General features: G+C 43.0%; 1 protein-coding gene across 1 annotated transcript in view; it reads left to right on the forward strand.

The window, feature by feature from the left end:
• ATP6V0A4 (ATPase H+ transporting V0 subunit a4) overlaps positions 1–11,935 on the forward strand; it is a 22,840-nt gene extending 10,905 nt beyond the window's left edge. The window contains exons 12-21 of the mRNA XM_042837748.1: positions 566–705; positions 822–979; positions 1,377–1,470; positions 2,662–2,780; positions 3,746–3,962; positions 5,626–5,733; positions 7,511–7,639; positions 8,562–8,679; positions 10,592–10,763; positions 11,562–11,935. Of these exons, the coding sequence (XP_042693682.1) occupies positions 566–705; positions 822–979; positions 1,377–1,470; positions 2,662–2,780; positions 3,746–3,962; positions 5,626–5,733; positions 7,511–7,639; positions 8,562–8,679; positions 10,592–10,763; positions 11,562–11,655 (1,349 nt within the window). The 3' untranslated portion in view covers positions 11,656–11,935. The remainder of the gene's footprint in view (positions 1–565; positions 706–821; positions 980–1,376; positions 1,471–2,661; positions 2,781–3,745; positions 3,963–5,625; positions 5,734–7,510; positions 7,640–8,561; positions 8,680–10,591; positions 10,764–11,561) is intronic.
• The last annotated feature ends 4,942 nt before the right edge of the window (positions 11,936–16,877 follow it).

Genomic DNA, 16,877 nt, shown 5'->3' on the forward strand with positions numbered 1-16,877 from the left:
CCAGTGATTTCTTGCAGTAGGAATAATGAATGGGGCAAATATAAGATGGAGAGCAAATGATGAGTTAGCAGCCCTAAGGAAAAGAGTAAGCTCGCAAGAAAATGAATTGAGCTTATTGTGTTGAGGCAAAGAAGCCAAAAGCACCTGAGAAAAGTGTGCAACAGCTGTAGAGAATCCCAAGGAAACCACAGAGAATGAGGATAGGAGAGTCTGTCGAAGCAAATTGGATAAACTCAGTCTGTTTAAGCCCAGAATACTGAGAAACATGAAACTAACCTTCACATGCATTTTTCTGCTACAAAGGATGCAACTGTCTGCACATTATGCCTTTTTTTTAATGGTGGGCCAGAACGAAGGCTAAAACTGCATTGAAGGTGGAATTGAAAACTCTTTCTAGTGGCAAAACTAGTTCTGCAGTAAATGTGGTTGTCTGGTGAGTAGAGGAGAGATCAAGGATTTCTTAAGGACAACAGCTGTGCGGAATGGCTAAGTGGGGTGAGCTGCTTCTCTTCTGAGTTCCTCTTGTTTAGGAGGAGCTGAGCTTCTGATGTTTTCCTTTCTGCAGCTCCTTACACTATCATCACTTTCCCCTTCCTGTTTGCGGTGATGTTCGGGGACTGTGGTCATGGTGCTGTCATGCTGGGCTTTGCGCTCTGGATGGTCATTAACGAGGACAGCCTTCTGGCCCAGAAGAGCACTAATGAGGCAAGTACCAACAAGCTGATGGACCCTATCAGCCTGGGAGAAGGCTTATTGTTTCATTTAATAAAAGGAGTGTCCAACAGGTGTATGTTTACCACCGCTGCCTTCTTCCCCTGCAGATCTGGAACACTTTTTTCAGTGGGCGCTACCTGATCCTGCTCATGGGCATATTTTCCATGTATACTGGCTTCATCTACAATGACTGCTTTTCCAAATCATTCAACATCTTCGGCTCTTCCTGGCACATTATCCCCATGTTTAAAAATAATACGTGGAAGTAAGTGGCTAAATGTGGGAAATAAGTGAAAAGACACCAAATGGAGCACACAAGCTTGAAAAGAAAGACAGTGACAGTGAATCAGAGGTTTTGTCTGATACATACAGATAAGCTCACCATTGAAATGAAAAGGCGGAGCCCCTGGGAACAAGCCTTCTTGTTCAGACACTGATGTCCAGGGCTTATGCATAGAGAATTATCAGGGTGGTGGAAGACTGTCATCGTGTAGGACCCAATTCTGCACACATGTGCACACAAACTCAGGGTAACAGTTCAGAGAAATATTGGAGCTGGTAGGAGGTGTAGTGTGGTAGTTCTCAGCACATCACGTGTAAATACACTGTTGGTTTATGTGGTGAAATTAAGCTGCAAAAGTTATGTCACTTTTCTCTTGTAGTAAGGAAGTGCTTCTCGACAACACTGTGCTGCAGTTGGATCCAGCAGTCCCAGGGGTCTACTCTGGAAATCCATACCCATTTGGAATAGATCCAGTAATTAAATTAAATTGCTCTAAGATAATTTGTATTTCATTCTTGTTTCTATACATCAGGTACATCTGTAGCTCCTTGCTCTGTCTCCTGAAGCCATGTTCTTCTCTTTTTTCTCTTTGTCTATTTATGCAGCACTAGTGATGCTTTTCTTTAGCATTCAAGGATGTGGAACCATAGAATGGCTTTGGTTGGAAGGGGCATTAAAGCACATCCAGTTCCAACCCCCCCAGGGCTGCCACCCACCAGATTAGTTTGCCCAGGGTCCCATCCAAACTGGCCTTGAAAGCCAGGTTGTTTCTCCTATTTTCGTATTCTTCCTGTTCTCTCTTTACCACATACTAAAATGCAGTTGGTAACCTCAGGCTTTCCTGTTTCTACCTTAATATTATCCAATTAACCTCTGCTCTGCTGGATGTGCTCTCATTTCTGTTGGTCACACAAAGAAATGTGGGTTTCCCATGTTTTATGGAGGAATTGACCTTGTAACTTTTTCACAAACTCAGCTCTGAAGCTCAGCCCAGGATGCAGGCAGTGCAGTTCAGGAAGTCATGTCAGAGACAGCTGAATTTTCTGTACATCTCCCAGACACATACCTAATTTAGATTAATCATGGCTAGTCCCTTTTTAACCTTGGTTGCTGCTTGTTTGAGAGGCTGGGACCATGAATGTGGGGGAGGAACAACAGAGAGGCAGGCAATAATCTGGTCTCCATGGCCAGTGAGTTGGAAAGAGCTTCATTTTTGTTTTCAAAAAAAAAGGTAGAACGTGCTTTGTTCTTATTATTTCTCTGGTGAATGTTGAACAAAACTCTCTAGCAACAGGAGAAATCTTCTCATGTCTTTCCTCCCCCACTGGTGGTGATGTTTGAGCCGAGAAGCAAGGAACAACACTGAAAATGGCTAGGTTCTGTTACCAGCCTTAGCATCAATTTCTGGACGAATGAAATGAAATCAATACATCATTTTAACTCCCCGATATTTGCTCTGTTAAATTATACATTATACCTTTTAGATTAGGAGTTTGGCAGAGTGAGATGCATTATAAAGAACAGCTAGATTTCTGTTGCTTAGTCTTCTTACTAGTACAGGTAGGAGTAAATTGATGTAATTAAAGGAATGACTTCCACAAATCTATTATTGAGCAATAACCTGAAAATCTTATTCTTCTGTCTCTTTGCACCTTTTCCCAAAGATCTGGAACATTGCATCAAACAAGTTGACTTTTCTGAACTCCTACAAAATGAAGATGTCAGTTGTGATTGGGATTGTGCATATGATTTTTGGGGTGATACTCAGTCTCTTTAACCACATGTAAGTCTGTTTCACCAAGCCCCTTGCTGCTGCACATAGAAATCCTCATCTCTAAACTAGTGTCCCTCGTTCAGAGAAAGCCTCGTGTCCCGATCTGTTGATTTGAATTTCACTCTTTCCCCCATAGTCTTTGTAGTGACATTCAAACCACTGCTGTTATAGAATGTGAAGTCCAAAGGCCAGATGGATGGGATGACCACTACACTGTAATTATTCTCTTCAGCAAATTGTCTTTTTCACTTTCTCCCTTCATCTTCTTGATTTTGCAGAAATATTAAAATGCGCTACATTAAAAATATGCAACACCTTTCGCTTTTTGGTAATTTCTGTCTTGAAAGACAAATTCTTTAGGTTTAATCCAAAGTATTCTGATATCTTGCACGCTGTGTGTACACCTCTTCCTCCTGACTCAGTGGGCCCTTGGTTAGGATGTGTATGTGCATGTCTATTGCTCTCCCTCTGTATTCTACAAGAAAACTGAGAATTGGAGGTAGAGCGGAGGAAGTGAAACCACTACCTTGAGAGATTCTTCATAGGTTGAAGGTTTGTAGTCACCAAAAGGATGGGAGATGTTTGAAGATGAGAGAGAGAACTGCACAGAATTAATTCTACTCTTTGTTTTCTGACCTTCCTCAGCTTATAATGCTTTGTAAATTTGTTGGGTTCTTTTTTGAAAATAGGTTTTTATTTGAATGTGTTAATCTTTTGAGATGCTCAGGCACTAATGGGAAAGCACAAGAACCTGAAGATAATCTGTACAAAAAGCTTTTGCATTTAAATACTCACTTTCATTCATATGGACTGCCATGAAAGAGTTCTTCTTGGCTAGTAATAGTAGTATGTTTTTAATGTGATTTTCCAAAGACTAAATAGTATACACACCAAGCAAATTTGTCATGCTTGGGTGCAACCTCATATTAATAGTCACTGTATTAATCGTAACTATATTTTCTTATTCTTTCCAGCTACTTCAAGAAATACATCAACATCATCCTGCAGTTCATTCCAGAGATGATCTTTATTATATGTCTTTTTGGCTACCTTGTCTTCATGATTATTTTCAAATGGTGTCATTTTGATGTCCACTCATCACAGAGCGCACCAAGCATTCTTATCCACTTCATCAATATGTTTCTGTTTAATTACAGTGATGGTTCTAATGCTCCACTATATCTGCACCAGGTATGCATCAAGAAGATTGAATCCACTGCAGCTTCTTGTGAATCTGCAGTGGATATATGGAGGGTGGGCATAAAAATGGAGAAAATACTCAGAACCTCAACTACAAGGGCCAGTTGCATAGGAGAAGTTTGTTCTTCTGGTATTCTTCTTGGCCCTGTAGACAGGTAGGAGACCGGAGCTATCAGAGATGCAGAAACCTCACTGTTAGTGTCATCTTGCTAGGATAAGGATGCAACTTAAAATACTTTGGGAGAAAAACAAAAAAAAAAAAAAAAGGGTGAATAGACAGTCAGTGCTCGCTATTGCAGAAATACTGTCGTTGAGTTTTGATACATCCTGGAGATAAAACAAGTGTCTCCTTTTCTTGATGATGTATTCCTTTTATTCTTTTCTGGAAAGTCTGAAAACTGTTTTCAGCTAAAAAATAGAAGTAACCTGAGGATTTGTGGATTTTTTTTTTTTTTTCAAATGTATCTTCTCTGGGGAGCTCACTTAAAAAGCAACAAACAAAACACCCACCACCACTACCACACACACACACACACACACACAGGTGCAAACTACCCACACGTAGAAGTAAAAAAAAACCTCCACTGAGAGAAAACTTCTTTTAAAGTTATATCTTTTTGCTCCAAACAGGGAGTTTTCTTGTTGCTTGCATTTGTATCAGCAGCATCAATGAAAAATTTGCAAGCAAATGCTGCCTCCAGTCACACATACATTTACATCTATTCGGTTACACATTTTGGCACTTCACCTTTAACTCAGTTATGGAGCTACTGGCAAATCAGATCTTGTAGAAAAAACTGGTCTGTTCCTAATAACTGCCTTAAGGCTGCAGAGGAGTTTTCCCAGCTTTCAAAAAAAAATAATTAAGCAGCATTTTACTCTGGAACAATCTAAAGCTTTCTGTGAAAACTGTATTTTTTCTCATATACCTACCCTTCGCCCCCCATTATCTTCGTAATTATCTTGCATAGTCAGAATGCAAAGATTGTACGAAACCAGCCATGAAGTGACCAGGGAGCTGAGCCATCTTTAAAAAAAATGTGAAAGTTGTAGGTTTGTGTTGTGCCATGTTGATTTGGTTTTAGAGTACAAACTTTTACATTGGGACAGAAATAGGGGTGGCACGCTGCAACACGGACACCTTCTACTGATGTACTGGTGGGGGCAATGTGTTATCAAAGATAAATTACGGGAATTTCATTCCCTTCTGGAGTTGAAAATGGAAAGCAAATCCTGGATTCTCTGCTTTCCAGGGGAAGATTTGAATGGGTTGGCCCTTACAGCAGCATTTCTGCTTTGATCAGAGCAAGGCAGACTCATTACCTCACCCAGTGGTTAGGACATTCACTTGGGCCATTGGAGAGCCAGGTTCAAGTACATAACATTGGGTTTTGGCAAATTGCACTTCTCAACATAAAGGCTTTTCATCTCCAAGTCTCCAACCATCTCCAGCTGGCAGCACTTCTTGGAGTTTTAAGAAGTCAAAATACGTTTATTTTCATATAATCATATGCAGAGGAGAGTCAACCAATTTGAGGATTGTATTCATTGAGTAAAACAAAAACATTTTATAGTATCAAGTTTTTTACCATCAATTCAGTTGGCTAAAGGAAGTAAAAATGACATTTTATTTTTCTATTTTTTGCTCTTTTAGAGAGAAGTGCAGAGCTTTCTGGTCATATTTGCTCTGATTGCTATTCCCTGGATGCTGCTAATTAAACCTTTCATCCTCCGAGCCAACCACCAGAAAGCACGACGCATGGTGAGAGATGTGGGCCATGCAAGGGGGTTCAGGGTGGCAAAGGCAAAGCTGAGGCAGAAAACCTCCAGAATTGTTTGCAGTGAACTAATTTTGCTTTATTCTGATCTCAAACTTTCTCCAGAAATTTCAAACAGTGTTTTAGAGAATGGACATTTGACTGAGCCATCTAAATAGGATGCAGGAGATTTTGTTCAGAAGGCTATGCTCTATTGGGAGAACAGCGACGCCAAGATCTTCCAAAAGTAACATCCAAAACTAGAGGAGTTTTAGAAGGACCAGTAAAGCCAATAAGAGGGCAAAGGCCTGCATGCCTAGCTCACAAACCAGATTGGCTGCTCTTTAGGAACAGGGCATCTTTGACAAACCTGGTCTCTGAGAGACCAACACTTCTTACAGAAAAGGCTTTATTTAAAAGCTTTTCATAAATGCTTTATCCCTGAGTGACTGCCTTCCCATTAACAAAACCCTCCTTCCCTTGGGCTCTGAGGTTCACCCAGCTCTTTAGTACATAATTGCAGCAGCTGCAGTTTCCTGGTTGCTCATTAATTCTCTCCTTTATTACGCTAACAGGACTTTACTTGTCTGTCAGGATTTACTTCTCTTTATAGTGGGAGGTAGTGCCTGAAGTACCTTTTATAGGGCACAGATGTTTCTATTGGAAGAAAGAGATACCAGTTTTGCTATGTGACCTTTCCAACTCAGTCACTTCTGACCTATAACTGAAAGGCAGGTCCCTGGGAGACTTTTGCAGCCTTGCCTCTGCACTGTAATTCCTTGTTTTGTCATTCTTCTGGGATTTCAATGAAAGCTTGACATGGCTAGCTCCTGATCCTGCTCTTATGCTGGAAACATTTGACAGCTTTTCCCCACCTCCTATACTGCCCCTCTATTTCTGTTCCCGATTTTCATATGTTAGCTGTCTGATCACATCTTACATTTACCCAGATTTATAAGTTTGCAACAGTCTGTTCTCTCTGCTGACATTCAGATAATCCAAAGATAAAGCAGATGTGACAAAGATTACTGCTGTGGTAAGAAACAATGTGTTATCATGAGACTTTGCCCATGAAACCCACTGGAAGCTATAGAGAACGACAAAGCAGAACCTGACAGAAGCTGTGAAGTCAGTATTTTGTTGTGCTGTATAATAGGACTATTATAGGCATATAATGCAGGGCTATTCTTATGTTAGGCTATCATCTCTGAGATGAGGCTCAGATCAGGTTGTTCAGGCCTCTAGATGAGCTCTGTATGATTATGGAGAGAAGATTGGTTGACATGAGGCTTTCATTGATTCAAAATGAACCTAGAGATCTGCACTGCACTTCTGACTGTATCTGAGTATCTTTGTGACCTTCCTTAAGTCATCTGTCCCTGTCAAGCTCCTTTTCCCTTTCACTTGATGATGATGTCTTTGTTTTGATGTTATATAACTGAAATGATCAGCCTTAATAAGCCTCAATTTTCTCATTTACCAGAAGTGGAGGTTCTTTGATTTGTGACAATAAAAAGGTGCATTGTGACACAAGAAACCAGCTCTAAATTGTTTAGGATCATTGAAAAATGCTCTAGAAGGGAAATTTTTACTACTGCTTCTAGCCATTCAGTAGGAGTACTCATTTTTTGCAGTCTATGATGACGGACTGCTGTTGAAATTGTCTTCATATTCGTGATATAGTTCTTCACACGTTACCTGTCAAGAGATTAGTGATGAAGTTCTGTGCCATGGTCTGCTGTAGCATGGTACAAAAGTCACATTACATTTTGTTTCTGAAAGATTCAGTCTCAAGCTCACCCAGGAAACACTGTGGGAGAAAATGAAGTGGATGCCCCAGAGACCAATCACACCAAGAAAGCTTCCCGAGCAGACCATGGTGGTGGTGCCCATGAGGATGATGAAGAAGAGGTAAGAACATGTGAACAGAAGGAATTATTCAGGCAGTAGTACAAGACACAAAGCCAAACAGAAGGTTTTTGCAGAGTCGCCAGCCCTTCTTTTTAACAAGCTACGAAGACATTCTGTTGCAACAGTTTGTATTTCCAAACAGAGTAAGCTCTGAATTTTAATAGAAAAAATTCCTTTAAATTTTCCCTTATGTTTTGTCTGGTGAGAGAAGGCATTCTTACAAACCTCGAGCTTTCATTTCCCCGGGGAGTTATTTCACTTCCACATTGCACCCAGAGAAGGTCAAGGCTTTCTCAAGAGTCAGCAATTTTTCCTTCTTTTAAATTGCAAAGAAGCACTTAAAAGTTGGCAGCCTGCAGTGTTGGCTAAGGAGAAAAATCTTTCTTTGGCACAGACTGTCAAGGGCTTCTGCAATATGCAGCAACACTGAAAAAAGTGACAAAAGTGTTTGTAACAGTTTGAAGTACCAACAATATTGGGTGTGCATATGTCTGAATGACAAGGGAATCTTCACAGTCTTAAGAGATATGCTTATTCAGTGAGATCTCCCACGAGGCATATGCCAAAATGCAGATAGCCTGGAAACACCTACTTTGTACAAGAATTTCTGCCTCTGGTGGAAATCATAAAGACTGGAAGCAATTGGGTTCCCGCCTTACTCCAGATTCGAAATTATGAAACTGGGATATGACCTGTTTTCTGAATGTTTGTTTTTCACTAAAAAATTGTATTTCTTCAAAGGAGAATGTATGGAAAGGACATAGAGAATTGACATGTTTCAATGCAGTCTTTTCCTTTAGATAACATCTTTTTGTTGCTCAGGACATAGTAGGGAAGTGGAGGAATATGAACAGTCTTTGGTGGAATGTTAATCAGGAAACACTGAAGCAAGAAAAAAAATTTTGGTTTTCTGTTGTTCTAGTTCAACTTTGGAGACACATTTGTCCACCAAGCTATCCATACCATTGAATATTGCCTTGGCTGCATTTCCAACACAGCGTCCTACCTGAGGCTCTGGGCGCTGAGCTTAGCCCATGCACGTGAGTGACAACCTGTTAGCTATCTCACCAGCAATTCCATGCTGATCATTGCTTCTCATGGTGTTTGATTATTGCTGAGATTTTCCCCATTAGATCAAAGTCCTCCTTGTAGGTGTTTGCCTCTCACAGTGTTTTTCTTCAGATAAATCCAAGTATTTTGTGATGGACTTGCCTGTTTTTTTAGTGGTGATTCCCAGGAGCAGGGACCTCCTGACTGCATTTCCTAGCCAGGGCCCATTTCCCATGCTATTCCTTAACTCTACTGCTGGAAGAGCCCTCATGGCATGTGTCTGTGTAGGAGGTGCAACCCAAATGGGTGCTCCTGTCCAAAAAAGTAATTGCAGTATTGGTACTATAGCTGCACATTCTGGGAGGCACTTGCTGTAGCCTTAGGCTATGCAGATGAATATCAAAAACTTGTAAAAGATATTTTGATTTAGTTTAGAAAAAGTTTCAGCTCAAAAACTCTTGGATGTTACCATTTCCACTAGGATTTTTCCCTGCAATATATAGTGGAACCTCATATGTCATGAAAAATACACTGCATTTCAGTGTCTTTTACCTTAATTTAAGATAAAAACAAAAGCCCAAACACTAGAAATTCCCTCTGGCTGGAACTTCAACTACCCTAATTTTTGTGAAATGTTTTTTTTAATATTGCTATACTACCTCTGGCTAGGAGTTGTGCCTGTCCTGAAGAGCTGGGTACAGACATAGAAGGATAAAACAGAAGGGAGGGGATACACCATGGATTGATGGAGGGAGCAGTAGTTCTTGGCACAGAAATAAACATAGTAGAAGTTGAATGGAAGCTAGCATGCATAAGCTTCACATGGAGGACAGATATCTAAATAAAATAAACTAGCTAAAGAGCTGAGACAAGGGCAGTCATAAGTGTTGTCAAAAATCTGCCTGGAAAATCATTGTGTTCCTTTGCAGCCTTGCAAAGGGATATTGAAAGGACTGCTTTTCCTGAGGGCATCAGTTACAAAGAGATCCCTCACCATGTCACCTAAAATAACAGGTTTTTGAACTTGTAGTCTGGATATGGCCTGAGAACCCGTCATGCAAGGACTGATGAAATGGAAAACAAGGCTGGAGTGGTGGCTGAAGTATTTGGATGGAGAAGAGCTGGGCTAAGTCCTTTCTTTGCCTCTATCAGAAGACAAAAATGTCTTGGTTCCGAATCTATCCCGGGTAACTGGAGTAACTAGGATAGGAATATGATCTCCTGATGGCCAAGCACATCAGATATGCCAGTAATGAGAATGTTGATTTACAATTGTGTAGGGAAAAAAATCTTCAACAAGCATGCAGGCTACCTAAACGTTTAAAACAGCCTGTCTTGGCTTGGGTGAGACCAACCAATTTTCTCCATCCCACCCCACCATAACTTCCCTGTGACACTCCAGAAGAAATGGTCTGGGGAACAAATGGGAATTACTTGTCTCTGTGTCTTGTGGGTCTGCTGGCATCAATCAGTACAGCCTGAAACCTCATCTGCAAATGTATTGACTATGTCAATCGATCACTTTCACTGGGATTTAGCAGCAAGCAGTTCTATAAAGCTCTGCATAGAGCCCAGCTGTCATGTTAAAGATGTGCAAATTAAATTGATTACTTTATTGTATCAGGGTAACAATGGACCTGGTAGTGTGCTTGTGTGGTCTTGGTGACATAAAGCCAAGCCAAAGCAGCACACTTATCTTCCAACACAGTGAAGAGAAGCAATGGAAAATAACCTGCATGCATTTTCCTTCCCCTCTCATCAAGGGGAGGCCATGCACAACTACTCTCAGCAGGGCTGACATTTTAAGCCAGCTCACCTAGATGGGAAAAATGGAGCACACTGAGTGCTGTGTCTGTCCATGGCTGTTTCTCAGAACTGTTTTCTCGTTATTTCCTTTCGCAGAATTGTCAGAAGTTCTCTGGACGATGGTAATGCACAATGGGTTAAACAACAGCAGCTGGGTAGGCCTCATTGTTGTCTTCATCATCTTTGCTGCTTTTGCAGTGCTGACCGTAGCCATCCTGCTCGTCATGGAGGGTTTGTCAGCCTTTCTGCATGCCTTGCGCCTGCATTGGTAGGTTGTGTGCTCTGCTCTGGAGATTTTTCCCTAAGCTCTCCCTGGGAGGGATGGGGCTGGAGGAACAGTGGTGGCTGCACCAACTGTGCCACGTTGATACATATGTGTTTGTACACCTTTGACCAACAGAGTGGCAGGTCTTGCCTGGAAGGGAGACACAGGCAGCCTGCTACATTTCTAGGCTGCACTGTGGAGTGACCCATCCTTGTGAGGCTGTGAGGGTGGTAGGCACACATAGCAAATGGGAGCCTTCAGCTTTTCCCAGACAATGAGCAGTGCCTCCTAGGCCACACTGACCTGCATGATAACATGTAAAGCAAGGCCGAGGTAACAAATCCTCCCTCACCATCACCAAAACTTGGTGTACTCCATGAGCCTGATCTGTGGCTGCTACAGCAAATTGTGGTGGATTTGCTCCTTATTGTGCAGGGAGGGTAAGAAGTATGCTAGGCCGCACTGCGCTGCTTTCACACCAGAGATCCCAGCTGCAGCATGTGGTTATCCAGCTTTCAGAGCTGCAAGAAGTTTAGCAGGCATACAAGGTCCTGCCAGCTGGTCTCTTGAAGAGCATTTCCAGGCTGACTTAAGGAAAGTCAGAGCTAATGAGTGCTGAGTTGCTCTCCAGGGCCGCCTGTGTCTCCCACTTGGCTCTGGAAGGAGACTGCATTCTTGTCTTGGAGGCCACCAGCTCTCGTGGCTCCTTTTTTCCACAGGCACTATGTTTTGGCTTCTCATCTGGATGCAGATGCTGTCCACCGCAAGTGGCACTGACGCCTCTCTCTGCTTCCTCCCCAGGGTGGAGTTCCAGAACAAGTTCTATGTGGGAGCTGGATACAAATTTTGCCCGTTCTCCTTCAAGCAGATCATAGATGGCACTGCAGAAGACTAAAGCCAGTGCATTGATTCTTCATTTATCAGACCAGGCCCTATTTCCTTGCCATTGGTTGCCCACAGAGTTGGTTATATACAATGATATAGATGGGACATAGACATTGGAGGAAGATCAGCTGTACATGGAAATGTCCTAAATGTCCCAGTAATAACACAGATGCTTCATCTGCTGGGTTGGCTGGACCCTGAGCTGCATATCTCCACTAATTTGCTGAGTACCTGGTCCTCAGCATTTGATCAGATCAGCTGCCCAGTGCTTGGTTAAAAAGAAGCAATGTGCTTCTTTTGAATTAAATTGGTTATTAATAATCAACTTGCATGTGTTTTGCTCCACTTGTCTTTGTGGCTTATTTCTCTACAAGGAAAACATGTTTCAGCTGTTGTTTGAAGCTGTGGTTGACCATTTCACAATGATTAATTCTCTTAGAAGACTGCTGCCCTTCATTGCACAAACAATGCAAAACTGCTCATGGACAGATGATATTGCAGGCAGGCAATTTTCTACATGCTTTACTACAAGAACCCTCTTATTATCTGATTTGCACCAGGTCTTGACAATGTGAGATTATAGAAGTTTGCACACGCCATCACTTAACAAAAGCATTTGTTTTGAGCTGTGTAAACAAAAAAGTGCAGTATTTTCCACACTGGCAGCCAATTTATTTCTCTCTATGGACTTGTTTCACACTGGAAACTTAAAATGACTCCTCCTGTACTGTATTTCTCAAGATGGGTTGTTAAAACAGATCGTGTAGTAATGCTAATACTTAATGAACAGAGAGAAGAGGGAAATCAATACATTTGAGATGAATTCACAGTGTTGATGTACCGTGATCTTTTTTAAATATTCATGAACTGCCAGTTTTTCAAACTGAATAGTATTAATCAAGAAAGGCTATTTTTTCAAGCATGGAGGATGTAAAATCCCAACATGACACGTGGAATGTTTTGGACATGGAATGTTTTGCTTCCCTCCAAAGAGGTTGTGGGTGCCCCATCCATGAAGGCATTCAAGGCTGGGTTGGACAGAGCCCTGGGCAGCCTGATCTGCTGGTTCACAGCCTTACCTATGGCAGGGGGTTGGAACAGCTTGGGTTTTAAGCTCCCTTCCAACCCAAGCCATTTTATGATTCCTAATACTCAACTCCACTTAAGAACTGTTGAGGGTTCCCAGCAGCAAGTGCATCGGAGGAGTTTTCATGGGCCGTGAGACTGCAGTGGTCAGCCTTGAGAGCCACCTTCCAGCTGTGTTGACAGAACTCACATCCTCAGGCAAAGCAGTTGTTCTGTTCTGTTTTTCTCTTGAATTGCCAAGAAACTGTAGTGGCATTGGACACTGGCTGCCAACAGTCAGCAATATTTTTCATTCTAAGAGCAGCTTAGACTTGGAGCTGGAGTTAGAGCTGAGAGAAGAAAGAGTGGGTACAGGCGTGTGTCCAGGATACATGTGGTTTCATGTCTCTGGCTCTTCAGAACTGGGTAACTTGTGGTTCTTGTCATTCCAGCTGGTCTCACAGTGGCTCAGTGTATGGACATCGCCTTTGTTTCCTCACTCCAATCTAATTAGTTTATTCCTATTCTGTAGAGGTTTGAGAGAAAAGATGTTTTGAAGCAAGAAAGGCCAAGATAGTTGGATGCATTATCAAACAGATAAAAGTTTGCTTTGTGAAACAGTGGGGGATTTTCTGCACAAGTGCATATTTTATCCTTATTGCACCTTTCCGTGTGATTGCAGTGTAACTGAGAAGGTGATTACCTGAAACCATTACCTGTAACCGAATACATATTCCTTTTGGAGTTTCCGGGTGCTATACTTTTTGTCTCAGGTTTATATTTAAAGCAAGAAAAACAAGTTATCCCATGAACGCTGCAGGTGTCAAAATTGTCTGTTGTTTACTGCACTGAACAGTGATTGTTGTAGCGAGATGGGGGAGGGCTGGCTAACAGTGATAGGACTGGAGGTAATGGCCTCAAGTTGTGCCAGGAGAGGTTCAGGTTGAGTATTAGGAATTCTGGTATTTACGTACTTTTGGGCAGAGCAGTGACTGCCCATTCCCCAGCACAGCTGCTAGGCTGAATGAGATCAGATTTTCTAGTTGGTGCTGTGAACACGGGCACCAGATGTAGTCAGATCCAGAAGAGATCGCCATTACAGACTGTTGGACCTTGGTACAACACCCTGTTGTCATTGTTTGGACTTTACCCACTGATGGAAGACGTGTGACTTCCAGAACTTTACCGGGAATTTTTAACCTAAGAGAAAGCGCTGCCTCTGCATCCATTGCTAGGAGGGTGTTTATTTCTGAGGACTGATGACATGAGCTACATAATTTTGTAGAAAATTAATACAAAAAACCTCAGTGAATGGCCGCATAGGAGAAGAACGTGGTAACAAAGTCAAACTGATTTCAATCACTCACACTCACTCTTTTTGGATTGTTTTTTTCCTGTTTTTTTCAATGGATTAGGAATTGGCTGGCTGGATGCAGCCAAATGTTGTGATCAATGGTTCTGTGTCAGGGTGGAGGCCGGTCACAAGCAGTGTCCCTCAGGGGTCGGTCTTGGGGCCAGTGCTCTTCAACATCTTCATCAATGACATAGACGATGGCATCAAGTGCACCCTCAGGGAGTTTGCAGACGACACCAAGCTGAGCAGTGCAGTCGATACATTGGAGGGATGGGAAGCCATGCAGAGGGATCTGGACAGGCTGGAGAAGTGGGCCCATGAAAACCTGATGAGGTTCAATAAGGCCAAGTGCAGGGTGTTGCACTTAGGTTGGGGCAATCCCAGGTATTTATACAAAGTGGGGGAAGAGCTCCTTGAGAGCAGCCCTGAGGAGAATGACTTGGTGTTCCTGGTGGACAAGAAGCTGGATGTGAGCCAGCAGTGTGCGCTTGTAGCTCAGAAGGCCAACTGTGTTCTGAGCTGCAATAAAAAGGGGTGGCCAGCAGGGAGAGGGAGGTGGTTGTCTCCCTCTACTCAACAAGACCTCTACAAGATGTGAGGCCCCATCTGGAGGCCTCAACTGGAGCATTCCAGGCCTGGGGAACCCAGTACAGGAAACACATGGAGTCTTGGAGTGGGTCCAAAGGAGGGCACTGAGATGAGCAGAGGGCTGGAGCTCCTCTCCTGCGAAGAAAGGTTGAGGGAACTGGGCTTGTTTAGCTTGGAGAAAAGAAGGCTCTGGGGAGACCTCATTGAGGCCTTCCAGTACTTGAAGGGAGCTTGTCAACAGGAGAGGGAATGGCTGTTTACGGAGGTTGGATAGTGATAGGACGAGGAGGAATGGTCTTAAATGGAGACAGGGGTGGTTTAGGTTAGACACTAGGAGGAATTTTTCCACACAGAGGGTGGTGACACACTGGAACAGGTTGCCCAAGGAGGCTGTGGATGCCCCATCCCTTTTTCCCTGGCATTCAAGGCCAGGCTGGATGTGGCTCTGGGCAGTCTGATCTGGTGGTTGGTGACCCTGAACACAGCATGGGGGTTGAAACTAAACGATCATTGTGGTCCTTTTCAACCCAGACCATTGTATGATTCTATGATTCCTCCTTATGAGAGCCAGAGCTGTGTGTGGCCAGGCCCTCCCGCCAAGATGAGCTGTGACATGGGGAATAAAGATAGCCTGGTCCCATGTTCTTGTCCAGTCCCTTATGTATGGCGGATCAGTAATGATGGACTGGTTTGTGGAGAAAGTTTTTATAGTCTTCAGGAATTTCTTGGAGCCTCTGGCTCCTGCAGCAGACAGCACCTTCCTCAGTATTCACCTACGTAATAGCTGTCTGTCATGTCCCTAGCCAGCTGTGGAGGTCTTTCTTCTCCCCTTCACTCTCTTGTTTCTCCTGGAACTTTCATACATGTGGATGTTCCTATTCACCTTCCACTATGACCAGTTTATTTGCATTTCTGTTACAAGTAACTAAAATATCATGAGGTGGATTAAAAAAAAAAAATAATAGATAGCATGCCTTTGTTCAATCCCAAACATCTGAAAGCATATCTCTGCAGCTGAGACTTTTACTGGAATTTTGGCCATCCTTTCCCTCCTGCAATGAGAAGCTGAAACGCCAACACTTCAGTATCCTTCTGTGATTGTGTGCATAGTGTCTGAGTTCCTGCAAATGAAAGTGTAAGGTATGGATTTAGCAGCCTGCATCCTGCATTTAGTATAGCAGTTGTCAATAATGGCTGTGACTGAATATCAGATCTTATTAAAAGGAAGATGTAAAATAGGGCTGTGAAATGGCATATGTTAGCTGACAGCAAATGCATTCCTGATGCTTGGAAGTGTGAAACTCAGCATGAAAGTTCCATGCTTTGATAAAACTCCTACAGCATTGCTGTCAGCATGGTGAACATATTTCAAAAGAGAAGGATTTGGGGAACTCTCATGGGAAGGAGACAAAAAATACCATCAACTCCACACAAGCCAACATATTTGAGAAATAAAGATCAGCACGCACACTCCTAGTCAAGAGCACTTGTATATCATAGCTTGGTTTTACTGGTCGGCACAACCTGCAAGATTGAGATTTGCTGTGTCAAGGTCAGAATCATTGCTAGCCATGGGTACTCATTGGTTAGGAAGTTTAGAGAGATGAAGCTAATGAACAGGCCCTGTTTTCTTTGTGATAATGGCACCTGGCTTCAGCTGGCCTGGGGCAGCTGGTATCTACAACAGCGGCCGGGCTCAGCTCATGGCTTTGCACAGGGCAGCAAAACCCCTTTACCTGGGTGTTAGCACTGTGGGATCTGCTCTCTGAAACTTGTCCCCTGCAATCTCACCAGTGTTGTGACGGGGTCATATCTTCACTGTCCACTCTCCATCTCCTGCTGCTGAGACAGTCACCATCCCTGGATGTGTTCAAGGACCAGGTGGATGTGGCACTGAGGGATGTGGTCAGTGGGTATGGTGGAGATGGGTTGATGATGAGACAAGAGATCTTATAGGTCTTTTCCAATTTTAATGACTCCATGATCTCCCTCCTCCCCACCAAAAAACATGAGTGAGCACCATCACCCATAGTGGGCTACTCCCATAGAGGCACCTGTAGGTGCAGAGGAACCAGCTGAATTTACACTCCCTGTGACACAGGGCACCCCTCCTTGTACAACCTACTGCTGGGGAGGGACCTGACTGTACCCAGTAAGGAAGAAATCTGACTCCCTACAGCTGGATTCCAAACACACAGCGATGCCAGCACAATGAGGAAAGAAAA

Source organism: Centrocercus urophasianus, unplaced genomic scaffold (genome assembly GCF_019232065.1).
Source record: "Centrocercus urophasianus isolate 14NV4802_14NV808 unplaced genomic scaffold, USGS_Curo_1.0 seq_73, whole genome shotgun sequence".
Lineage (NCBI taxonomy): Eukaryota > Metazoa > Chordata > Aves > Galliformes > Phasianidae > Centrocercus > Centrocercus urophasianus.